This window comes from Oreochromis niloticus, linkage group LG4, assembly GCF_001858045.2.
Source record: "Oreochromis niloticus isolate F11D_XX linkage group LG4, O_niloticus_UMD_NMBU, whole genome shotgun sequence".
NCBI lineage: Eukaryota > Metazoa > Chordata > Actinopteri > Cichliformes > Cichlidae > Oreochromis > Oreochromis niloticus.
In genome coordinates, this window is record NC_031969.2 from 20280319 (window position 1) to 20307887 (window position 27569).

At 41.7% G+C, this 27569-nt stretch overlaps 2 protein-coding genes across 3 annotated transcripts in view; one reads left to right on the forward strand and one right to left on the reverse strand.

Annotated features, from left to right (window-relative positions):
* LOC100704978 (mitochondrial import inner membrane translocase subunit TIM16) overlaps nucleotides 1-27569 on the reverse strand; it is a 117848-nt gene that overhangs the window by 33599 nt on the left and 56680 nt on the right. The window lies entirely within an intron of this gene.
* On the forward strand, nucleotides 4834-27480 carry vasnb (vasorin b). Its single transcript, XM_005454893.4, has 3 exons — nucleotides 4834-5151; nucleotides 11624-11686; nucleotides 23551-27480. Exons 2-3 carry the CDS (start codon nucleotides 11682-11684, stop codon nucleotides 25622-25624), a joined length of 2079 nt encoding a protein of 692 aa, XP_005454950.1. The 5' UTR covers nucleotides 4834-5151; nucleotides 11624-11681; the 3' UTR covers nucleotides 25625-27480.

The window sequence follows — 27569 nt, forward strand, 5'->3', positions numbered from 1 at the left end:
TCAGAGACACTGATTTTTGGCATGGTATACTGCAGAAGTTTTTGTTTTTTTGTTTTTTTGCATAATTTACCTTTTAATTAAACTGCATTCCCTGTATTGTAACAAAACTAATATTGTTTATATGTCAGAAAATTAGCAAACATTAATAAATGGCGAAAACAATATAATTATAACATATATTTTTATTTTACTTATTTTAGGTCTGTGAAGCCAAACTTGATGCTGGGGATTTATTTTTGTCAGTGGAGTCAAATGGTAAGTTGCAATTTGTGCATTTTGTCATACTGGAAACACCACAGATTATATTGTAACTTAATAGCTCTGTAGAACAAATGATATAAAGATTGTAGTGTCAGGGTACTTCTTAAGAAGTAATATGGCACTATTGATGATCACATGCAGGTGGCATAAACTAAATATTCAGACGTGCTACCAACAAATGATTCATTAACAAAAGCAATGGAGCAGACTGTTTAGGTTCTTGTGGCTGTAATAACATCCATAACTGCAAGTTTGTCATTAATTTATTTTCACAGGTCTAGATGATCACGTCTGACTTTGTCATTTAAATGAGGTGGACTTGCAAACTTTGCACTTTTTGGGGGTAAATTGCTGTCCACTACATATACACAGAATGTGCACAGTATTTCAGATCTAAAAAGGGAGTATGTAATGGACTTGCTGGCTTTAATGTAAAAAGCCTGTTGTGTAACTTTAATGAGACAGTTGGACTAAAACAGTATTGCTCACAAGGTAAACATCTGAGGAATAAGGAAATTGTTACTTGTCCTTTTACTCAGTGTTCTTTTAATCGCACGTTTACTAAAGTTTTACATCACATAAGTCATTTTCACAATCATTCTACTTTAAAAGATTTCGAGACAGAGCTTATTGTTCTCTGAACTTCCTTGTTTGCTGAACGGCAGGTAAAGTGCATCTTTTTGTTTGTTTGCTTTTGTGTGTTTGTGTTTTCTCTAATGGGCCTCAGATGACTGTTTGCTTAAATTTGGGTCTCAAAGAATCTTTTTTTTATTCTGCCTGTACTCTCCACCCCTCTTCTTCTATTGCTCAGGTTGAAGCAGAATTTGCCCGTCTTACATCTGTTGACCTGAAAGGGTTCCTTTTTGCTGTGCTTGACCATTATGGAGAGGTTCGTGGAGCTGTAGAAAATCAAGAGCGGCATAGGAGGGCTAACTAGGCTCATAAAATGCTTCGGTGATGATGTAAGTGTTCAACTGCGAAATCTAATCCTTTGTTTAAGTTTTAGGTTATCCACTTCAACTGATGAACTCATTGAAAGAAAGCTGATAAGTAAAGTCTGTGATCATATTTCACAACCGGACATTTAGTGTGGTAACTTTTACAGAATCTGTGTATATTGGTGGCAGGTTGGATATCATATTCTACTTGAATGTCCTGATAAGCCTGATTCAAAATCTCCAATGATAATCATATATTGATGGAATTATGTATCAAAAAGCTGTGAATTTGGAGCTGTCTACATGCTTCATAAACACTGTTTAAAAAGTGTTTTTGTTTTCTTTTTGACTTCTTTGACCAGAGCCCTACACAAAGGAAGAGGACAGAGGACCTCATTTTCTAAAGGAAGATCCCTCACACACTTTCAAGACTGTGAAGGTTAGCATTGTTTCTTTTAGTAAATTTAATAATGACAGCACCACAGTGGATTTTAAATGAAACATATGGCATCTATGAAACAATAGATGCCACATGATAACATGTGTACTTTTTCCTCACCAAATGTATTATTACAAGATCTTTGACACTGGATTTGGTCTGGGTTTCAGAGTAACTAACTGGCAAGCTAGCATTGAGATTATTAGTGTCTTGTGTTTATTCATGTCTTCACCAGGGTCTTTGACATTTCGCTGCTGTACTGTTCACTTCAGCTTTACGTTTGATTTCTCACATTGTATATTGTAATGGCAGAGATATTAGGATATTTAAGGGGCTGCAGTGGCTGCTACAGCTGTGGGGGGCAATACTTTGGTGAAATGTCTTGGACCCTGGAAAAGAGACTGTGTAGACTGGGTAAGCAATTAAAGGTTACTGGCCGAGAGTCATTGGGCAGCTGGGTAAAGGTGGATGTTGATATTCAGTGCCAATTATGCAACCTGTTCAGCCATGTCTATATGCTCTTTTTTCATGCTGTTAATATAGGGGGAAAAAATAAACTTTAATCAATAAACTGATTAAAGAAGCATTGTCTATGGAGCCACAATCTGATCCTGTAGTGTAGCTGCAGTTTGCACATTTCATGTATTCTCAGCCAGATTTGGTTTAGAGCACAGCCAATATTTAGCATAAGTAGATTTAAATTCACACACTGGTGATGGCAAGCTACATTGTAGCCACAGCCGCCCTGGGGCGCACTGACAGAGGCGAGGCTGCCGGACACTGGCACTACCGGGCCCTCTGACCACCACCAGTAGGCAACAGGTGAAGTGTCTTGCCCAAGGACACAACGACTGAAACTGTCGGAGCCGGGGCTCGAACCGGCAACCTTCCGATTATAAGACGAACTGTCAACTCTTGAGTCACGATTCAGTCATCCACCCATGTGTGTGAATGACTGAATGTGTAAAGCACTTTGGAGTCCTTGGGGGACTAGTAAAGCGCTATACAAATACAGGCCATTTACCATTTAAATTGAAAATTTTGTTTGAATTCTGCAATTGAAGACATGCTCAGTTATTTATGAACATGGTCTTTGTTTAAAGCAAGAAATGGATTTGTAACATGGGGGTGCATATCTCATTCTGAAAAAACTTTAACAACTAATAAGTGTTACCCAAAGCCAATCACCATCATCCAAAGCATCAGTATGGCTCTTCTTTGGAAAGACATGAATTGTTAAGCACAAGGGATATTGTGTAATTGTAATTGTGTAATTTTTTTTTTTTTTTTTTGTCTTTGAACCCTTTTATAGCCGACAGGTATTGAAGACACGTTTTCTAAGAGGATGAAAGTTGGCATTGCGATGGTGAAAGAAGAAGACATCATCGATGTGTTGGTTGTCCTTGAGGCGGCAGTAATCCTGTCTAATCTGAGGGATGTCTCAAGTGCCATTTCCATGCTGATGGGCCTTCTTTTTGCCCTCAACATAGACTATCCAAAGGAACTTAAGGACATCTTTGAAGTCATTCAGAACATCCTAATGAACATTGGTGGAAGGCAGTGCATCTCACTAGTGCATGGTCTAAGAAACAGACTCTTGCAGAAAGCCATGCAGAACTGTAATTGTATGATCCTTAGTGTTAAGGACAGTTTTTATTTTACTGTTTGTTTTTTTATTCTTGCAAGTTCTCATTCTCACTTTTGTATGTCACTAAATGACTACACTTTACATTCCAGATTAGACAATTACTCATTTGTTCATGGTTTAAGAAACTTATGTGAACAACAATATAATGGTGGACTCTGCAGATGCTTATCTCATGCAAGTCAGTAGTTTTTCCTTTGTTTTGCAATTGAGCAGACTCAAACTGATGTTTCTGAAATATCCATATTATCAAATGTTTCAGAAGCATGCACTCATTTTCAGAGATATTGGTTCTGTGGAATTTGTTGCAATTGTAAACGAAGACAAATACAAGAGTTTGATGTCTTACTTGTTATAAACTGATCTTTACTGTCACTTATCAAAGGTTTTGTACTATTTTAATATTTCAAGTTTTATGCTAACAGGTGTGACTGAGCACAATGAAGTTTAAAAATTTTGTAAATGTAAAGAATAACTTTTCTAAAATAGCAAGTGTCCTGTTGATACATTACATTAATGCAGACTTTATGTTGTTACTTCACAAGAATCACTACTGCTCCTAGAGTATTGGTCAGAATTTAATCTTCACCCAAACTGGGCTCAAGACCAAGTTCAAATTTATTGTTTCACAGGGAGCAGCCTTTGAGTTTTGATGGATTGTGAGAAAGATGAGCTACGTCACTGATTTTTCTGTTTCTCAGATGACTAAGATGGCACAATAAATGGTGAATGTTGGGCGCTCATGAGTAATTGTCTTGTCATGTTCTTAAAACAAACTTATGTACTATGCTTGTATGAAATGATCAGATAGACTTTAATGGAATCTGTGGGTTTTTATTTTTTTTTCTGTAAACAACAGAAAATTTATTTAAAGGAATGTAGATATTTAAACCTGAGATCTAAGATAAACCTAACAGGTAGTTTTGCTGAAATGGATGTTAGAAAGCTAAAAAAACAAAACAAAACTTAAGATGTTTAATACACATTTTTCTTTACATCCAGTCAATCAACTCTGATAATTAAAATGAAACTGATTTACAAGTTCACTCAGCTACCTTAAGGAGCTCAGTTAATTAATACACTTAAATCAACTTAGCTAACAAATTATGTTAGTTAAGCTAAAATAGATTCCTAAGTTAAAAGAACTACTAAAGTATTTGAATTAACTAAAAAACCCAAGTCAACTGAACTAGGACAAGAGTTTAAACAATAGATTATTTTAATTTAGCTGAAAGGGTTTTCCCAAGTAAAAATGACAATTAAAGGAGTTGAACTGACTAACAAATCTCAGTCAACTAAACTAAGACGAAAGTTTAGACAACATGTAATTTTTCATTAAGATAACAATTGGTTGTGTTATAAGAACAAACTCTATTTCTTGACTTAACTTAAAATTTTAAGGCAGCCCTTTACCTCATATTTTTAAGTTGAAACAACAAGTTATATTTTACAGTGTAGGAATTAAGAAATAGTAAGCTGAAAAGAGTCTGGAATTTCTCTCCTTCACACTCTGCAAAGCTGCAAGGTGAGATGTTTGTTGCTCTCCGGTCAGGAGTGCGCCCAACTGCAGCGCGCCTCGCCCCTCCCATTCCTCCGCTTTAAACTCTCCTCTGTGCTCACCAATAAAGCGCTTTTTGTCCAGGGAGTCGGTACTTGAACGCATTCCTTGACGTGGAGGCTGGGGTACCTCTCCAAGGATTTCATGAAGACCGTTCCTTGTAAGTTTCATACGTTCACAGAAAGGTCTCTTTTTGCGAGAGCGCACGCAGCGAAATCTACCAGGTTTGGAGTTATATCAGTGAAGTGCTCTTCTTGGATAAAGACACAAGCGCGACTGCGCTTCCAGCTTCACTTTTCCGAAGTTACGGGTAAGAGTTGACTTACTTATACTTACTTATTCTTATTTTTTTAAAGAGTAGAGTGAATATTGTTTTGTTTTGTGTGTGTGTTTTAGCTCTAAAACGCTTCCTGCATGATCGAGTCCGGCGTAAAGACGCGTGAACAGGGTTATATTGACAAACGGGGTTAAGTAAATGATAATTTTAAAAACATCTTAATCGACTGACTGTCAGAATAAAATGAATGTATCACAGGAAAAAAAAACTGTTTGTCGGCTTTATTTCTTCTTTTAAGCACAAGCTGAGAGCGGTACCGAGTTTTTTCTCTCCTGTGACAACTTTCTTAACAAAAACTCGCTTAAATAATTCAACAGACTCGTGTCTGCTTTGCAAAAATGCGTTTTGCTTGTAATGTGCAGTGCGTTACAAAATACAAACCCCTTTCTCCTATAAATGAACAGCAACTATGTGGAAATCTGAATTTTATTTTATTTTTTTTAAAGGGGTTATTTGCATAGATGCGCCGCTGAGTCATTGGATTCAACAGGTTTATTGGCGATGTGGACTCCATTAATTCTCCAGACAACAAAACGCTGACAGTAAAACAGAGTTCCTTTATATTTGAAAAGCGCGTAAAAAATCCCCCCCAGAAAACAAAAAACGCGAGCGTGTGCGCGGTGCAAAAAGAGCCGCCGGGGCGGTAATGAGGCGGGCTGGTGTTGGACCGCAGGACGCCGTGCAGCGTGCAAGAGCCGTGCCGAATGTCTACACCGCACCGAGCGGTGTTCACCGCAGAGGACAGCTGTTTTTGGAACCACACAAGGGGACGTCCCACAACACCAAGTTCAGCAGGACACGAGCGCTGAAACGGCTCCAATACGCACGCCACTCACAGTTGCAAATTCAGTACATTTGGTTATTTTAGCATTTGGACGGTCATTGCTTTCAATGTGAAGCACAAACTGTCGAGGAAGTAAAGGCTATGTTTCATAGGAGCAGCATTATCAAGCATGCGCTGATTAAACCTCAGATTTTGAGGAATTCCATAGATTAAAACACAACCCTGTTTCATTTGTATAACGCCATAAGCCAGCTGCCAGTAAAAAGCTTACTGATGCACCGCTGCAATAGGCTACTAATAATTGGGCTGTCCATCAAATGCTGCTACTGTTATTAAAAGGGATTACATAACTTCATTATTCTTTTTAACATCCCGCGCAATTTGGCTTTTAGCTGAAGGCATTTCGGTACAGAGACAGAAAAAATGAAACAGTTGCTCAAATGTGCGGAAAGGTAGAAATCTACTGCAAGTGTGCAGCAGAGCAGTGAGCGATGGGGTCACATTCCTGAAAGATTAAATCTCACAGTGATCAAGCCCACCAATAAACCACCATCCAATCAAGTGACAGGATCAACAGGTTTAGACCAATCTCAGTGTGTCTGTGTCTGAAAATATGATCCTACCTTTCCAAATAATGTGCCAAATTAAACATACTAACGTTGATCTCACCAGCTTTCTTTAAAGGCGTCATCTCTGTTTTATTATGTGAATAGTTCCGAATACTCACCTGATCAAAAAATATCTAATCTAATAAATCACAGTATATCTCATCACTTGAATCCTAAATTCAGGCCTCAGATGAGCATCATTTATAAGGCCCACACAAACAGATGCTGCAAATCATCTGATCCGTCCCTAGGCCAAATAAGCAGCACAAACTGCCCCAAAAGCCTCACTATTACCACCAAGTGTTTCCTCACAGACTATAATTACGCTACAGGAGAAGCTAATGTGTTTCTGACAGTATAAAATAGTTGTAATCTGTTTATATTAGGCCAACAGAAATTGCAGAGCAGCCACAGGAGACCAATTATCCTCCACTAATGTGGAGAACTTTGAGGATAATGTGTGGAAGAGATGGCAACACAACAGCACAACAGACTGTTTGTGGGCACAGCTTGGAATACTACAGAATGCAGAAGTGTGCTGGACTTTTTTTTATATGTTAAGTAAGACTAAAAACATGTAGAGACTTGAAGCTTCATGTTTCAGTGACTGTTAGGCCTAGAAAGTCACTTGTTGACACAACCGTCTCAGTGATGAAAGAAGGATGATTAAAGGAGGAGATAAACAAGGAAGCTGCATCGTTCCTGTGATGTAAAAATTTAAGTCAAAGACTTGCAGTTGTGCACGAGATACATAATAACCTAAGACTGATTATCCCTGCTCCACTTTCCGGTATATTTATTCCCCTTAAGTGTCTGACTGTGGATGGGGAAGCATGACTAAGGCGACCCCTTTGTTCTAGAATCTAATTTATACAATTAAGCACAGGCCTGCCGTCACACCAGTGTGACAGTGATGTTGAAACCACAGGACCCATCAAGATCTGGTTACCAGCGTTGTGTCAGCCTGTACCTTTATCTGTTATTTTTATTACTTCTGGGTTATTTTTTTTTCTTTTACAAAATCAAGGCCAGTGTTTCATTATCTGTGCAAAAGAGCTCGAGAGGGAAAGAGCACTGATGTCTAAATCTGCTACAGATTATGACTGACAGTTGGTGATCTTTAAGTTTTTTGTTTTGAGATGAGACAAAAAGATGAGCTGGACATCTTACAGTAGCATCTGCTGCCTGTAAATCTACTCATTATTATAATGAATAATTCTTTTCTTTCTCCAAACTGTTTAAGAGGGGAAGGATTTCTCTTTTTTTAATGCCAATTAGCAGCAGTGGCTGAATCACCCTTCCCTCTGTATCAGAGGGATTAGAGGGTTAAAAGTCAGGTACGTGAGGCGAGGAGGCCTAGGGAAGGGAAGAGTGGAGAGATATGGGGGGTAGAGGTACAAAAGGAGGACAAGAGCGGGGCAGTTACGCAGCGGGGAGGGAAAGGAGACTCGACAGGACAGAAAGTTGGAGTAAGTGTGCAAATATGCGTGCGCGTGTTTATTTTTCTGGAGAACACGTGAAGCTGGGGTCTCATCGCAATTAGCAAGGAGTCTGTGGGAGCGATTCAAGGAGTGCAAATCCTCCTTCTGGGTGCCCCTTTTCAGGTGCTTCTCAGCAGGGGGTGGGGGGATTCTGCTCTCTGGTTGACAACTAAGAGCCGGAGCTCCTCCGTTATAAGAGGCGTCTTAAATAAAACCCCTGGCTTCAAAGGCCTCAGCCTCAAACATCAATGCTGAACCAGCGGTATGTGGAGGGCAAACCCCAGCCCATACGCCTGCCAAGCTAAATTGAAGAAGAGCTTGCCGATGCAGCCAAATGATGCGTTCAGAAGAACCACTTCAAAACCTTGCATAAATAGACGCACACATGCAAAGGGATCTGCGGGCTTTGGAGTGCCCCGGTTTGAGTGCAAACCCCAAATAACTGCTGTCCTCCGTGTCCATATGTCCACAGAGACACGCAGGCTCACTAAAGTCATATTTCACAGCTTTTCCCTATCTCTTGTTTGAAATGAACCGCTCATGTGATTAACTGCGCTATTTTTTTAACCTTCTCACTTGAGTGGAAAATCTGCAAAGAGGCAAAAAATAAAATCCCCCAAATTCCAGTGGAGTAGAGAGAGAGAGGAGCAGAAAGAGAGAGAGAGAGGCAGATGGAGAGTAACAGAGAGAGAGAGGATGAGAAGGAGGATGCTCGTCCCAAGTCACCACAAATTGCTGCATTTCAGTGAACCTATAAAAAAAGGAGAAACGGCTCTTAATCTAAGGTTGTAATTACTTCTGGCCAGCACTGTAATTAGGAAATGAGCCCTGAACCAGATTTTACTGGGCAAGAGCAAAAGCAAGGGCAAATGCACACGCGCGCACAAGCACAGGGCTAAATTATTTGCCCCCAAATGAAAACTTAGGGTTTTAATAACAAACTTTGACACAAAGCATTAAGTTTAAAGTCAACTGTTAATGTTTCATTAAGAAGTGAATGTACCTTTGGGTTAGTCGTCTACTCGCACTTTCTATGGTGTGTGAGACCATAGAAAGTGGTCACACACACTTTCATGTCGCTTACAAGGTGACACGTACGCACACAGTTGCTCTCTTTCATCCCACCAGACAGCGCTTTAGTCCGCCGGGTCCCCTTTTCCTTAAGGTCTATTTACACGGCTCCCAGCAGACACAGATAGTGTGGTTATCTGGCGCTGTCCACGCTGATAAAGAGCCAGAGGCCTGAGCCTTACTCAGAAACATCTGAGCATGTATGCACATATGCCTGAAGACGATCGCGCATCAGCCTGCATGAACCGAAAGGCAGTTGTGACAGTGGCAAATCTGTATCAATGACAAGTCGCAACTTGTCACTGGTACAGATTTACCCAAGAAGAAGCTTCCAAGAGTGTCACATTAAATGCCAACCATCAAAGTAAAAGGCATCTGTTTATTTATTCTACCCAATTCTTTTAGCAGTTTAGCTTGGACTGATGTTCTGAGCTGCAATCTGGTTTATCAAGTTTATATTGAACATACATTGGACTAACCAACTGTTTTCAGTTTTACGTGATTACTCCACAACAAAACGGTTCCAGTGTTATTGTCAGGCTGCTCAGCTCCCTCCGTAAGACAGTTTAAACCAGATGGGAAGGAGAAGAGAGGGAGGGATGTGGAGAAAGAAAGAGAGAAGGAGAAACAGAGGCGACGAGGGTGAGGTGATATTTATGTTGAACAGATGAACACAGAGGAAGGAAGAAAATTACAGTGGAGAGAAAAGCTAAAACGTATCAGTGCTCCCAAAAAAGGAAAGAGGGAGGCAGAGAGAGATTGAATATCAAAGTAAGCCAATAATAGCGAAAAGAGAGAAAATGAGAGGTACAAAGCAGGTTAAAAGATACTACAAATGTTTTGGTAGCATGCAGTCTGCACTAATTAAAGACCGAATGTTTTTGAGACAATAGTGGAAGAGATTGTCTAAGCTATTAAGGGAAACCAAGACCAGGATACTGTTGTTAGCAGTTTAGTCTTTTGCAGTCATGTAAGACGTTTAGCGGTAAAAGACAATTTGTATCTATTTTAGGGTGTCTAGTTCCACTTTGAAAGCAAAAACATTTACAGTTCAGCTGAAGGACTGTCTGAGAGCAAGATACAGTGACCTCGGGTAACAGATCCGTGGGTTGGGTCAGCAGAAAGGAGTCCCCGTACTTAACTTAGCAGCCACTCATGCAAGAAGCGCTCACTCAGCCACTGCTGGATTTACCTGTGCGAATGTATGCAAATCACAGGGAAAAAACACCCACTGACCGCACATGTACATTCACAAAAAAGCTTCTGTGCCGCAGTCCCACATACAAACAAACACATGGATGCAGAGCGCAGCACGGGCCTCAACAAGGTCAGCGAGCCAAAGCCAGCCCTGCAGTGCAACAGGTTATTTTCAGATATAAACACTACACTCTTGACATGAAGGAAGCATGCGGCTGCTCAGAGATATGCTACACGCAAAGTGAAGTCAGGCTCCAGGAGTCACACAAGCCAGGTATAACACGTGGTTTTGTAGTCATTCTGTTTTTCGCATCCACAGACTGTGACTCAGAGCTTAGATATATGAAAAACGGCTGCTTAGTGGGAACCTTCTGGAAGAGTCAGGCCGGTTTATGCTCTGTGGACAGATATACAATGCTGTACAGTACACAGAGAGAGAAAATGCATGCTGTGTTTCTTAGATAATTATCTCAGAAACCATTTTAGAACAGAATTATATCAATGAAAAAGAAAAAAAACAACAACAGTTTGCCAATAGAAAAGAATGTTGAAAGTGCTTTTGGCTAAATGCCTCTCACAAATAAAACATCCATCAGGCACTCTTTAGATTTTTCCCAAAACCAACTAATGTTTATGATCCTGTAATCACATTCAGGAATAACATCTGATACTAGATAATAGTCACAGAAAGCAGCACGAACATGAACGCACGCACAAATTGTGCTGTGGTTATGGCTAATGCAATGTTCACCATTAAGAAAGAAATGAAGAAAGTGCGGTCAGTTTTTGCCAGCTGATATCATGAAATGAAAAGCTGTTCTTGGCTTAAAGTGGAAAGCCTAATTTTGCTCTGAAATAAAAATAAAAACTATTTGATTGAATGACAGCATGCTGCACAATTCTGCGAGGCTTAGGAAACCGACTTATCTTGCAGGTCACTCCTGAAACTGAAAACAATACAACATACCGTACAGGAGCACCATACACATGTACGCAACTGCAGTCTATGGCAGATGGACCGATACTACAGGACAAGGAGTTGATGGAGAAAGAGTGGTCGGCCGCATTCTTCCTCTGGCACTCTATCATTTTCGTGTTGTTGCCACACGGCTCTGCCATTGCTCAGCGTGCTCCCACACTCGGGTGGAATTTACCCAATTAACAGGAAAAAAACTTCCCGTTTCACTTATGTGCTTTTGACAAGGCATAAAAGGGGGCTGGATTCCAAATAAGTAGAAAAGAGGCACTCAGAAACATTGCAACACCTCTCTGGCTTGTGTTTACAACTCTTGTGTTCCTTACAGGGAAAGAAGACCTGAAGAAGAATAGTGGAACACGACTGAAGGAACGGGAAGCATCTTCATGGGGTGAGTGAGGCTTTTAATTATATCTGAAAGATGTGGTCATTTTACTTGATACCAAGGTGCAAAGATAGCTTAAGTTATTATACAAGAAAAAAAATGGACAGAAAAATAATGTAGTATTTTTGGCACGGGCTAAATAATGCAGCCCTGTGAATATTTGCACCAAGAAACCCAAATGGCAAGCAGTTGGCGGTCTTTACCATGTTAACCATAACACTCTGCTCCCTCAATGGGATCCTTTCACACAGCTCTGAGCCTCTTAACAAGACTGGCAGGAGAACAAGAGCGCCTCTCTTAGCACACACGGCATTTAATAGATACAGTGAGGCTGTGTAGAGTTTCAGACAGAAGGAGAAGGAAAGGGGGGAATGGAGGAAGTTTGAAGTTTAGCATGCCGGTCTGGTTGCTGGAGAAAAAGGTAGAATAATGACCCTGTGTGTTTTTTTTAAACATTTTCTCAGTAACCTACATGGTTTCTGCTGTTTTGGCATTACTTTCAAATCCCCTCAAAGTCTGGTGACACGATCCTGATGATATTCCAACAATAATCTTAAAGTATTGCACAGGGATGAGTTTTCTTCAATGGGTCTAAGAGACAAACAAGAAAACTGTAGGTTTTGGTTTTTTCCCCCTGAAATCACCTTCTATTTACGGTATGCATGAAAAAGAAGAACATCTGTTTTATCATTTAAAAGCTTTTGTCCTGATCAGTGCAGTCACCACTCTCAGGAAATCCAGAGACAAACAGACAAAAAATGAACACAATCCTGTCGGTACGCAGTCTATCAAAAACAATGAGCGCTAAACTTCAGACTGGCCATTAGAATAGTCAATCTGCAGCTTTTTAATGTGTTGCTGTATCAAGAGTCTAGACGGTTTGTCTTGTTTTGCTGTCTGACAGTGCAGGATTCACCTTTACACGCTCCTTCTGACCTCTCATTCCCCATCCAGCCTCTGTGTTGTGCTAATTCTCAATGAGCTGTAACAGGAACTGTGTGGGCTTGTAAAGCTACACACACACACACACAGGATATGGCATAGCCTTGAGCATCTGGACGCACATCGCTACTTTCACTAATTGCCTCTCCCACCTCGTCCATCTCAGGGAAAACAGAGACGAGCCGAGAAGATTGGTGAAACGGAGTTCTTCTCCTGCTGCTTTTGGCTTGTAGAACATGCAGACATTCCTCAGGTCGAGGTTTCGGCTCGCTCGCTGTAAATTATTTGCTATACCGACAATGCTTCAATGTTAAAATACACACTGACTCCATTTCTACCGTGATCCTGAAGTTTTAACATCAACACTGCCTTTGACTGCAGCACACGCTGACACATCCTGCATGCATGTTTTTCCTGCCTTTTTCTTAAGCATTTACTGGAACACTACACGCGTCTGGCCGCACCTACACGCTCTTCAATACGAGGTAAAATATGGGTGTACGCACATAACGAGGGGCTGAATTCAAGCCAAATGTCTGGGTGTGAGCAGTCTGTGCTGGCTCTGTGCTTTGAACTTCTAGAAATGCCACAAGTCAGTGCACTCTTGACACCGCGGCAAGAGTCACTTAATATTGTTAATATTTTTACCTAAAAGCAAACATGTAAGAGCAAACAAAGGTGTTCCGGGATATTTATATACCGTGACTCAACCATACGTATAGCCAGATCACACACACACGTGTGAGCAAACACTTACACAGGTAAGCATTGTTCCCTATGTTACGGGTCAGCTCAGGAATCTGCTTGACTCACTTAATGACTAGCATGAACGACTGTGTCGATGAGAGCAAGCAAACTGCTCTCGATGTAGACAAATTGCTACAATAACAAAGAACCATTTATGTCTTCTCTCTTTTACTGAATGTTGGGTCTTCTCTGGCTTTGACTAACCGAACACAGACCTACAAAAAACACACATCTTTTATACCAAATGCCAAGATCTGGGTCATAAACCACACTCTAATTTGAATGTGAACCATCCACTGGTTTCTACTTATTTCTCTTTGACATACAAATGAGATCAGCTGATTTTTTTTCACATTATAAGAGGTATACTGTACACTGATTTTGATGGCCTTCTATACAATCCATCGTTTAAGATAGATTGCAGCATTCAACAGAAATGTACCCTGAATTGTTCATACTGACACCCTCTAGGGAAAAGCAGGCTAAAGGCTCACTTATTTATTTCTCCTCTGCTGTCATTACCCTCCTCGTCTCCCCTCCTTCATCTTGTTTGAGTGTTAGGAAACGCACACCTGCTGTGGGCAGCCTGCTGAGTTGTGGGTCACTGTTGATGTCTTAATAGACTGTTGCTGAATGATGCCTTTACAGTCTCTAACATGGCAGAGCTCACCTGTTTAATCAGCTGTTGGCACAGGTAGCGTATGCATGTCAGTGTGGTGATAAAACGCTGGCTCACAGCATTACATAATTAATGAACTGCGATTTCCAAGAGACCAGTTTGAATACCCTTAAAAACACACTGGTTGTAATTTCTTAATAAACAAGTCACAGGGCACCTGAGGCTATGGAGGAAAGGCATGTCAACCTTGGGGGTTGGGAAAACTGTGCCGCCTGACTGTTGATTTGCCAGCCAGGGTCCCCAGCGCTGGCGCGGTGCCGACACAGGCAGCAGTTTCACAATAAATTCCTTTGTGACATCGTAATCAGCGCCGGAGATCTCTAGTTCACATTTATCTTGTGTGTGTGGCACATGTCTAAGTGTTTTTTTCTTTTTAAAAGGAAAAGACTGCAGGGAAGAATAACTAGAAAAATAACAAACGGTAACTTGTGGAAAAGGTGGGGGGGTGGGGTTAGGGCCCAGAAAAACAGGTATGGTGCCTGCCTCCGAGTGATGTTTCTGATACGGAAGAAAAAGCAGGACAGCTGCACTACTGTCACTATCTTTACGTAAAAAAGAATTAATCATACTGACAAGTGAACGTGATTCAATCTGCCACTCACTCGACAGCAGAGACTACCAAATCAGCGGGTTAGCTCAAAGCTAAAATAGACAGGTGTTATGTCAGTAATTCACTCGGCTCTTTTCCCATCGCCTCTCTCATTTTTTATATTGTCATAGTTGAGCAGTTAGAGAAGGCGAACTCCCTTTTAAGGACCTGGGATGTAGCTTAATTACAAAATAAGACCCTTTTATCTAAGATGAAAATACAAACTTCCTCCCTATTTCCTCTTGGCCTCTGTAAATCTCATTGAGAGAAATGTCCTGTAGTGCTAATCTTGTTGCATTATTGCAGACAGAAATGAAGATTTTTTTTCTGTCATCCAGGTGAAAGATGTGTTGACACAGTCAAATGATAAAGCTGTCATGTGCTGATCAGGTGTGAGTTTAAATGTATATTTCCAAGTCTGCGTGCTGAACGTAGTCTAAATCCTAAACTGCATTTTTATTAAAGAAGCTGATATTTACCTGTCAGCACTACTGCTCGCCTTAAGCTTCTGTTTACCATCCCCATTACTTTAGCCCAGAGCTCTCGTTAGTCTAATGAGCACGTTGGCTGCTACATAGCTGCCATGAGGCCTCGCAGGGCTGTTGTGGCAGGTGGAGAAGACATGCCTTCATCAGATTCCAGTCGTGTTCCTGTCAGCGACATGAACAAGCCTGAGGGAAGCAAAAGGGGCAAACAGAGGAGCAAGTAGAGTGCAGGGCGCAAAAATCACAAGGCTAAGACGGGGAATTTCAGAGATATTTGTGTGACGTGTTAAACAAGAGCACCTTCTGTTATAATGCTGTATTTGTGTGTGTGTGTGTGTGTGTGTGTGTGTGTGGCGGGGGGGGTTTAGAGTAGATACTCAGATGAACAGCAGCAGCTACAACCGGTTCAAACAATAAGAAGAAGGATGACACAGACAGGCGGATGGATAATATACAAGCGCTTCCTCCGTCAGTACGTGTGGCATTGTTTGTCTAACAAGGATTGCCAGCCTGTCAGTCAGTCTGACCTGGAGGCACTCATAATCCTGCTTTTTGCCTGAGTCATACAAACAGGATAAAGATGAAAACAGTGTCAACAGCTGTGCACAAAGTAGGGTTCAAACTCTGATCTTTGAATAAAAGCAAAGCTTACGAGCAGTTTATATTAATTCTGGCCTATGCTTTAGTTTCCTGGTAAGTCTCCTTTAAAGTGATTTGTACTATGGAAAAAAAAATGCAGGCTGGCTGGTTTGAGGTAGATAAAGGTCATAGTGGCCAGGGGACAAACTAGCATTTGTCATGCTGGAGTCAAATGAAGGCTACTGGAGAAGACAGCGTGTCAAAGTGTGCACATTATTTTAGGCTCACTGATAGAACAGGTCCATCCAGTCGCTTTAAACCGCAAAACTTAACACACATGCAACACAGACGCACCGTCCTGTTATGTCAGGTGTTTTGAGGACTGTCAATAGAAGTCATTCTGAATCACCGCCTGCTGTCAGTCACAGCTCGCTTTGGGTGTTTCTGCCACACAGTCCACAGATGTGTGGACAACTGCAAACAGGGTCAACGTGCCAGAAAGCACAATGAAGTTTTGATTCTGGCTAGAGGCGTGGTTAGTCATGCACAGGATATGAAGGCGCAAGCCCAGACCTGGAGAAAGTCCAGTTTTTTGTGACACGAGGATGTCATATTTACTGTTTCCTGGTGATTTAGTACTCTTGGACTCAGCCAGTGACTTCTACAGTGCTGTGGTTTGCTGTTGTGTCTGACTGAAAAGACCAACAGGGAAGAGACGGAGGGAGCAAGAAACACTGCAGGAGTAAACACCAAGGAGAAATAACAAAACAGATCAAAGCACAGGTTGTCAGTCGTGAACTGAAATCTGCTGTATCAGTGTAATGTGAGTATCCTGTGGTGAAGATATCAGACAGATGCGTATGTGAGACCTCTGACTGTCTGTCTGTCCCTAAAGGTCACAGGGCAGGGTGCGCTGATGAGAGACGGACGTTAAAGTCGAGACAAAACAAGTGGACCCTGTGTCTGAGACACAGAATGAGAAGATAATAGAAGACACAGCCTCAGTCAGTGCATCCTGTGTCTCCTCTTTTATGAAAACAAAATCGGGTCTAGCGTCTGCTACACCATCCGTCATATCCTTCAGCAATAAAACAAAAGGAAATGGCCCACATTTCCTTTTGGAACTCGTAGAAGCTGACCTCTACGCTCTAAAGCTCAGAGGAGACACAACTAGACTGCACACATGCCGCTGCAGAGATCCAGCTCGTCTGGTTTTGGCTGCCTGGTCGCCCACCTCTGCCTGTTTCCTTTCCCCTCTCGCCTACTCTTAGGTAGGAGTGCGCAGCCGGCAAAGCCTGGAAGTTTGGCACAGGTTACATCATTTACTCAGACACACTCCTGAGGTTTTGGGTTTCATGTTGCCCTGGAGGAGGAGAGAAAACACCTGTTGTGGAGATGGGCTCAGGTAGACAGGGATGTAACTGGAGCTGGGTGTGTACCTGTGTCGAACAAGGCCTTTTATCTATGCGGTCTGGGCCAGACAACACAGAATAGCAAGCAGAAGTGGAAACAGAGCCTGACCTCTGACCTCCAGAAGACACTCTATGCTTCATTGGATCATTGGTTTTATTGTTCCTTGGACTGATGCTATCTGACCAGATGAATGGAAGAAATACTATTTGGCTTTCAGACTCTTCTGTGCTAAATTTGCTGACTTTATTTATATAGCATCTTTAGTTTTCTTTCTTCTGCCACTAGAGTCAGTGGCAGCCACTATTATGCTCATTTTCAGCTCCACATTCTTATTTTTGGACTCTGCTAGAATAGCTTTGCATGATTCATAGATGAAAATAATCCTTAATTATCTTATACTTACCCTTGTAGCCATGTATAATATAATCTAAAAAATGTAATGGTTTGTAAATAACAGAAAAATAGGCTCAAATTTGGTTTCGTGTTTATGCGCATTTTTTTTTGCCTATATACCAAAGATTCTGCAATGAGTACAAATTTTTCCTACCAGTGCTTAGAGCCCTGGTTTTAACATAATTCGACCTGAAGTTGCCACACCACCTAAGCCCTGATGAACTGGCCACGCTGGCCTCCTCATTCTCCCTTGCAGATGTATTTTGCAACTTCATTCTTAGCCCATTAAGACAGATGTGTTACACAGAAATGCAAAATGTAACTACTCAAACACAGAGCTGCCCCACAGCGCTGAAGATATACACAGTTTTTTGGGGGGAGTTTTACTATTCTACTACCCTCCAATTCACCCCTGGACTGTATATTATTGCTCTCTTTCAAGTTCTCCAGCTGCAGGCTCTAATTATTGCTTCACATTGTCCTAATATGCAGGCACGTTTCGACCTATAAATCCGCAGATGAAAAGAGCCGCCTTTAACACCGATATTGAAGCAGCTAGTTGAGATAGAAATCACAGTATGGAACGCTTAAAGTGTAGAAAGTGGAGAAAAGTGCATCATTGGTCTGTTATTAGGAGGCGGACCAACTACAACCTGCCTGTTTATGAAAACATCAGCCCCATCATTCAGCACTAGCAGAAGCAGATGCACAATGGGTGAGTTAATTCTTTTTCTTGTGGTCGGGCTGAAATCAGTAGGAAGCTTTGTTTGTAAAACTGCTACAGAGCCTAACCCCCTCCGTACCACTACAAAGCACAGCAGTGATACTGTGGCTTCAAGAGGAGTATTACCAGTGACAAACTCACTAAAACGATCATTCTTCTCTTGTTTCACGTTCCCCTCCCTTCCGCCTGGCGTGTTTGTTTTCTGTCTTCTTGATTGACCTTGATGTAAGTGCTGCATTAGCAGAGCACATTTTGGAATGTGATCTCTCTTTTTAACAAAGTTACGACTGGCTTCACTTAGATTTTAACGCAGCTGAGCCTTGATCTTAAGAGACACCTAATCCCTTCTTGCCTCGTTACAATTTTACTATTATTTGCGCTGACAGCACACAATGATGAAAGCAAACAGCCAATGGCTTTTGTGTAAGCAGAAAATCTTGCTATCCTGTTATGATGCTAAAACCTCTGAGCATCCCTTCACTGAACAATGATGACATCAAGTGCTGCGCTCCTCGTGCCACCGTAAAAATGTGTTTTCTTATCTACGATAGTTCAACAGGTACAACCAGCATCAAAGTGACAAGCAAAAGACGTGTTGGCTCATAAACAAATATTTCCTGCATTTCACGCGTACTGGCACTCTTGCGTTAACATAGCTGACATACTTAAGCTTTGTGTTTCTGGTGTTTGAACAAATGTTTTCATGTCTCTCCAGAGATTCATTACATGCAATCTTGTCATCATCAAATATTCTACATAAGTGTTTTTTCCCCTCCCCTTCATTTCCAATTATCTCTTGACCCCTTTGTCACGTTGATGGATAGCCCCACAGGATTGTGGATAACAAGATCCATCTGGGACACTGCTGACAGTGGAAAGGGACAAGAACATGAGTGTGTTTGGAGTGTGTGGGCTTTTGTCTTCACATAGATGGAAAAGCCACAAAAACAGAGAGGGGAAAGATTGACACTGGAAAGGATTATCATGTATGACTAGTATGAATTCTAGTATGAACCAGCTATAATAAGTCAGCTCAGCTTGTAGAAATAGTAAATATTATATTAGGGCACCGCAGAGCCAGCAGACCTGTGCATACCTATGTAGATGATACTCTAATGCAGCGGTCCCCAACCTTTTTTGCGCCACGGACCGGTTTATGCCCGACAATATTTTCACAGACCGGCAATAAGGTGTTGCAGATAAATACAACAAAATAAAACTAGTGCCGGTACCGAAAAAAAGAAGATTTATTCATAACACACGTGAAAAGACCCAGGAAAACCGAGTTAACGATAAAAACGATAACAAAATAACGCTGAAAACCGATAAAAACCCTGAAAACCATACATTTCACACCTGAGCCTCAACTCTCGCGGCCCGGTACCAAACGACTCACGGACCGGTACCGGGGGTTGGGGACTGCTGCTCTAATGTGCATACCAGAAGCATTGTTTCCTTAAAAGATAAGGAACTTTTTTATTGGAAGCCTACGCTCTGCATTGAGCAGCCTTATCCTCATACAGTAACTTGGCGTGTTGCTCTCTGAACCAGCTAGCCGAATTCTGCACAAAGACTTGTGGCCAGCCAACACTCATGCACTCATGTTGCCTTCATTACCCCTCAGTGTTGGCCTTCAGCTCTAAAGATAAAAACTCTTGACACTCATCCAGCCAGGATTTAATTGCTGAAGCCCACTTCACCCTCTCAAAGCCAGGCCTTATTCACCCCGGTGCCCCTGCTGACAGAAACCCACTCTCGTCTCCACCGTGCTGTTGCTTGTGTTTTCTTTTCTTCCTTATCTTGAAAAGAAAAAAAAACCTGGATAAGAAGTGAGCGGGGGGAGAGGGGAAAATGCTTTTGTTCCTGTCTTTGATTTTTCTTTCTAAGGCTCTAAGGCAATGCTTTCCCCACTATTATTACGCAAAGATGTTCCCAAAGTCTGTTTCTTTTTCTTTGTGTGTGTGTGTGCTTTCCTCTTACTGTTTCAGGCTCTCGGGTGATACCGTGTATTAATCAGCCAACATGTCTTCTTCTAGTATGGACCACAAACCTGAACTCATGCATAAAAACCCACAGAAGTAAGCGCGATTATCGCGTGACAGGCAGACAGGGTCACATTAATTCAATCCATTGTCGGTTCATAAACCTAAAATAAGCTTCCTTACTTTTTCAAACTCACCGGCTGTCTGTCTCAGAAATATCTCAAATGCACAGGGGAGAGAAAAGGAAATTACAACTCAAGGAGAGAGAAAGAAGGCTAAAAGGGAGGGGGGAGGGCCATTCCTCAAAATTTTAATCTCTCTTTCAGTCCTCCACCTCCACTCAGAGGAGGCAGTCAGTACCAGAGCATATTGGATCAATGCTGCACTGACGCCACAACTGCACCTTATCTTAACCTCCGATCTGCATAAGCCACACATTTGAAAGGAAAGAAAGCAGGCAAATCTAAACTATCAAGCTACAGTTTATCTGTGATCTGGCTATATTCACTGGGTAAATTCCTCCCCATCCACCTCCACCGCAGTTTCTCCTCCATTGGGTTATCAGATGTGCCTGGCCCACTTTGGAATGAGGCACGCTCAAATAAACACGTTGCCCCAGGGAGCTACGGTAGGATCGCCACGATGAGTTTCTAAGAAAAATATTCATAGTTTTATCTGCATAGCTTACTCTTCTCTCAAAGCTGCCTTGATGTTGTTGTATATTCTGGCAGCGGACCCTTATACCCGTGTCTGGCCCTGATATATTGTAACAAAGTGAAGTTCCTCTATCTCCAGAAGGAATAAGAAAAATTTTTGGGACAACTTCTAACACTAAACCTTTTCTACATTTTGAAGAAGGTTCTGTTGCAAAATAATGTGTGTGTACCCTCTCTGATACACACGCAATATCATGGCCTGAAACTAATATGCAGCACCCCTGCACAGTGACGCTACGAAAACCTGAAACTATCTGCATGCATTCCAGCTGTTGTTTGATTCTCCCTATCCTCTTTATCTCCTGTTTATCTTTCCAAATCCTTTTATTTTTCCTTGCTCTACACACATATGCAGCACAGCAGCTACACTTTCTTTCCCCCCTTTTTCATCAATGCATCCATAATTTCTGAGCCTGGTCTCAGAAAATGAGTCTCCAAGACTATGTCTGGCCTTATGGAGTTGTGGCTCAAGTATTTGTTAGGCAGAATATGAATTTCTGAACAGGTGAAAATAAACTGTACATATCACCTGTTTAAGTGAGTGTGTGTATTTAGTCATAGCCACCAGCAAGCTTATGTCATCATTGCTTTCAGCACGAGATTTCCAACACGGAAGGCGTCTAACTTTCTGCATGGCTGACAAAGCTGGACAGTGTTTCCATCCTGTTAGCAGGTGCAGACTCTGAAAACTCGCTAGCTGTTTTGCTTAATAAACCTGTAAGGTTTGAGCAGGTTCATGTCATTAACATTTGGCTGAACAGAACAATAGTTCTGCCTTGTTGGAAAGAGTTGGCAGTGGGAGCTCAAGCCTATGCCATAGTTGCTTTTAGTTTATACACTGGAGAAGGAAAATAAGAGATGGGGGACTCTTTCCAAGGAGGTTGCGATTTCAAGGAGGAGCGGAAAGAAAAGTATGCCAAAAGGGAAGGAAAATAAATGCCATAGCTGTGGTGTGATGAGATGATACTCGCCCTTCCTCTGGCTCACTGATGCAGCTGCCTTGATCTCCTCTCCAAGTTCAGACATTGGATACAATGACTTTTTTGTGCATGTTTTATTAAAAAGTGAAAAGAAAGACCAGAGCATGATATTAAAAAGTTCTTAAAATTTACATCTACTCTTTTGCCACAGTAACATTGACCGGGCCTAAAAGTTATACTTTGTATTAATAAATCTGCGAAAACTGGCTAATGATGCCTACTGTATGAGTCAATGAAGGAAAACAGCAACAACACTTGATTTTAAACCCTGTATTTAATCATAAATAGTACAAAGCCAACAAATGTTGAAACTGTACCAGAGATTATGAAATTGTTATACTATTTATTTAATTTAAAGGAGACGTTTTTTTACATATTAACATCTAAGTGTTGAAAAAAGAAAAAAAAAAGAATAGAATCAAAAAATAAAACACACAATAATTTATTTGGCTATTTTGGTGAAATGAGGAGTGACCCCAGTTAAGCAGTGTAAGAACAGTGTTTGTGTAGTGCAAACAACAACTGCATCATTTAAAGCCCTAAAACACACTTTTTCAACTAACTAAAATTAAACAGTGATATTAAATAAAGCTGACTGCTAAAATCATCAAAGGTGGATAGAGTGTTGCCTCTTTCTCCAAGGCTCTCTGACTTCTTTATTTCCATTCAGTCCTCTCTGCCTCTTCACATCCCTCTTCTCCTTTGAGTTCTTTCAAGCACTGTGTTGACACTTCCAGTGTATTTGTTTTAAGACCTGGGCTCAAGTGAAATGGCTTTGAATCACTGTATCTTATTGATGTTCTCATACTCTCATCAGCATTACTCCTCCTTCAAACCGAGTTGGAGACGTTTATTAGACATATATAACTAGCTGGCAGGCTGTGTATCAACAACACGGGAAGTGTGAGTCATTTACGTCTATGGCCAATTCTTCACAATCGGGTGTAGCATGGCATACATTATACACAGAGACACACAAAGGTGACATCGTTATATAAAACTGAAGATACTCAGGCATGGATTTAATTGTTCAGAGGACATTCGTCTGTTTCACTGGCTCTTGAGAAACAGAGAAACACACTTGGTTGCAGACAAATAGCGTGTGGTTGACAGGCTTCAGTGCCAGTCATTAGCATAGGGAGGACTGTTAACTTTAATCCCACAGAGTGTACGGTGCAGTGTTGGCAGTCTAGATCCAAATTTAAAACTGTGAGATCACTGCATATATCTTGCTGCACAGACTATTACATAGGCAATGTCTTTTAGCCAGAAAAGTGTGGCAGGGTGCCATTATGTCAGCTTTTCACAGAGTATGGCTTTAGGCTCGAGACTGAGGTCATGGACACAGCCCTATTGTTTGACCACCTTTGATCACTGGCTGCGCATAGTTAAAGCCTTTGATAGTAATCTGGCTTCATGAAATTCAGTAAAGAGCACGCTGTAAATCAATAACTGACTCAAGCCAATTTGGAAAATCTCTATTGTTCCACATGCCCTTAAACGTATGTGACTGATAACAAAGGCCATAAAATGTTTATATACTGCTGTTGTCTCCTATGTACTGGTCAGTATTTATTCTTTATTACTATGAATGTTTATGCAGTTGACTAATAGTTTTTTTTTAATGTTATCTTGTTTCAGGCTGAGCATGGAGAGAGTCAGCACCATGAAGATCTTTCACATTCCTGTGATCCCCTTTGTGTTTCTCCTCATCCTTCCTGATGGCATCTTTTCTAGCGAATGCCCAGTAGGTTGCAGCTGTTCTTCAGGATCCATTTTTTGTTTCCAAAGACGTTCCTCTACCATGCCAAAGGGAGTGGACCCGTTCACAAAAAGCCTCTACCTGTTTTCCAATGGGATTGAGGGCTTGACAGCTGAGGACTTTAAAGGACTACAGAACCTGGAGATGCTGGATCTCAGTCAAAATAAACTAACCTATCTTCCCAATCGGGTGTTTGAACCTCTGACTTCTTTGCGAAACCTGGACTTGTCATCCAACCAGATCACTCACATTTCAGAGGAATGCTTCCACGGTATGAAACTGCTTGAGCGTCTTTATTTATATAGTAATCACATCAAGACTATCCACCCTGCAGCCTTTAATGGCTTGGAGCACCTGATTGAACTGAAACTGCAGGGGAACCAGTTGACATCCCTTCCAACCCTCTCAATGTCTCATCTGCTGTTGCTGGACCTTCGCTTTAATACTTTACCCACTTTGGGTCCTTCAGACCTTCAGACCCCAAACCTCGAGTCACTCAAATTGGGAGGTGTGGGGCTTACCAGTCTGAATGAGGAGCTCATAACTGGTCTGAAGAATCTCCATGAATTGGACATCTCAGAAAACAAACTCGAGTCTTTTCCCTCAGTGCTTAAAGAGACCCCAGGGCTGATTCACCTTAGCCTGGCTGGAAACCCAATGGGTCCTGTTAAGGTTCAGGACCTGCAGAACCTTGGGGAGCTGCAGGAGTTGGACATAAGCAGCCTCAGTCTGCAGGGCCTCCCTGAAGAGTTCTCCCAGCTATTCCCCCACCTCAGAAAGCTCACACTTGCACAAAATCCCTTCAACTGCCTCTGCAACTTAGCATGGTTCCCGAGATGGCTCAGAGCCCAGAGCATCACCCTGGAGAAAACAGAGGAGACCCGCTGCCATTTCCCACCTATCAATGCTGGAAAGGTATTAGAAAGACTGGATCATAGAGATTTTGGCTGTCCTACCACAACCACTGTCACCACTAGTACTGTAAAAACAACTACCACCCAGCCTGCTCTAGTCACTACCTTCCCAACAACTACTAAGGTAATTGCCGCTCCTCGGGCCAGTGACAACCCCACTGAAAAAGAAGGTGATTCTGCGGACCCCCCTGTTCCTGCATCCCCCAGTAGCAGCATAAACCCAGACGAGGAGAACTTCTGTCCCTCTCACAACTGTCTGAATGGGGGTACTTGTCATTTGGACCAACGTGGTCAGGTAGTGTGCACCTGTCCACCTGGTACCTCTGGCATGTACTGTGAAATCCAAAACCATCACCCACCTTCACCACCTGTTGCAGAACCCCACATACCAACTGTCACTGCAGACACGCTCGACATCAGCTTGCGCGAGATAACCGGAACTTCTGTTCTCCTGGGCTTTCATCGCTACACTGAAAAGCAGCCTAACACCCATGGAATCCGTTTAACCTACCGCAATCTCTCCGGACCAGATCGCAGACCAATTCAATTCAGTATCCCTCCAAACTTCGTGGAGTACACACTTACAGACTTGAATCCTAACTCCACCTACATGGTGTGTGCCAATCCATTACAGTCCCCCAGTGGCATGGACAGCGTCTGCACCGAGGTCCGTACAGCCCCTCGAATCCTTAGAGGCACTATTCCACTGGTTGAGGATCCAAAGCTAACCAAAATGCTGGCCCCTGCAATTGTGATCTTGCTACTTCTTGTACTGATAGCAGTAGCAGTTGGAGTGGTATGCTATCTTCGCAGGAAGAGGACCAAGGGCAACCTAGACCTTGACTGTGATCCCTCCCAGCTAGAGTTGGATGGAGTTAAAGCTGGCTTAGACAATGGGCCCCTGCCTCAAAAGCAGTTGCAACTTATGATCCCAGAACCTGCTGTTCAGAGTGGAAATCAGGAATATGAGGTTTTACTACTACAGGATCACTGTATGTCAAATAACAACATATCTTTACATAAGCCTTCCTGCTTTTGACAACTGCCTTTTTTACTACTCCAATCCCAATGAGGATTTTTAAATGTTCAACTTTGCCCTCCTAAGTAAAAAAAAGAAAAAAGGAGCAGCTACTGCCGTTATGAAAGTGGAGAACAAAGTGTCAGCTGACCAACCAGGAAACAGAAAGATGGACATATATTGAACTTCCTGGTTATTTCTTTGTCTAAGCAGACCTTAAACACGTTCAGAATTTGCTTTTGGACTTCAAAAAGCATAAAATGTGCTTTTCACTCCATTTAAAGGCTGCATATTTGCTTGAATGCATTCAGGCCCCATGGTGTGATATGATGCTGGAACTCATGTTTTTTTTTTGTCATTGACTGAAAACAGGGTTAAGAGACAGAATCACCTCATGCTCTCCTTTATCTGTCCATAAAGAGGTGTGGACTAAAATGGGGTTGTGCTGCCTTTCCCGATCACACCAGCCCAACTAAAACAGTCAGCAATTTCTTTTTGCTGAGTGTAACTCTTCAGTACTACCCCACAACGGGATCAGTGCTTGCTTGCTGTGAATGACCTTTAAGACACTAAATGAAGTTGTGCAAAGAAAAAACTGATGCCTTTATTGTTTTATCTGGCTCTAAGACTTTGTTATGTATGTTTGTTATGTTTTTTTTTATATCTGTGTCTATCATATTTTTTAAAAATTGTGCAACATTGTGACTGTTAACAGCCCTCAGCACCCTCCTCTCCACCTCTTGTGACTAACAGACAAAACAGCAGATTAAAATCTTTGAAGATTAAAACTCATTGGTACCAGTAAAGTCAATCAAAGAGCTTTGCCCCCAGAATGTCAGACAGTCTAAGTAGATGTGAGTCTGGACAGAGTCGAGACTAAATCCCCCTTCTCCATACTGGAGCCCTCAGCCTGCTTTGCCACCACAAAGAGAGGAGGTAAGCAGGATTAGAAAAAGTACAGAGGGGAGCAGTTGACATACCCCCCTCTGTTTCACAGGTAATTACAGTAAAACACTTGACAATACGCAGTAAAACTTCGGATACCTTATTTATGGTTTATATTCACCGTTTTATCCCTCAACCAAAATACACTTAAAACATACTAACTGGCCTGGCTGACAAAATTTAAAGCAAACAGTGGATGTGTATTGTGTTTCCCTTGAGTAAAAAATAGCCTGCTTGATGTAACGTTATGCACAATTTCTCTTTGGCAAGCAGGATCCCGGTTTTGCTCATTCGTACTAAACGAGACTATGAACAGGCACAAGCCAGAGTGCAGCTAACAGAGTGTTTATATTGTTGTGAGACTAGCAGAGATCCACTGCATGGCTGTTATTATTATAGACAGGTCAGTAAGCTCCAAAGCAAATTAACGAGAGGTGCATGAGGGGGTGGAGGTGCATGTATGTGTGGATGTGCGTGTCTGTGTGTCTGTGTGTGTGTGCCGATCTCTCATCATCAGCGATAATGCAAGTACATGTTCTGTCTTGCACAAACACCTGTATCAGTTAACCCCTTTATGTGCCCACATGCCTGCGGAGGTACTTAAGCAACTCCACTTAAAGGCAAACACACCAAAGACACCTCTGTGAATGTCTGTAAAGTTACCTACAGTATTACCAGTGTACAGTTAACAACTCTATGCTAATGTAAGCGCCTGGAGAACCCACGATCATGTGATAAAACTGGAATATTTTTTCTGTAAAATAGAAAACATTGAAGATCACCACAAGTATTTTCGATGTGATTGTTAATTTTTCCCTGTTTACTTTGGGAAACCCTTTGCTATTATGTGTTGTTTATTTTTTACTTTGTGAACATCTTTGTACAAGTGGAAAAAGTGATATCATTAAATGAATATCCAAAAATAAAAATCATCCTGTTTGTATTTCTTTCTATACTTTTTTGCTGGTGTTTATTATTCTTAATGGTCTATAGCTGCCTTAACATTTACAATCAGTCTCTG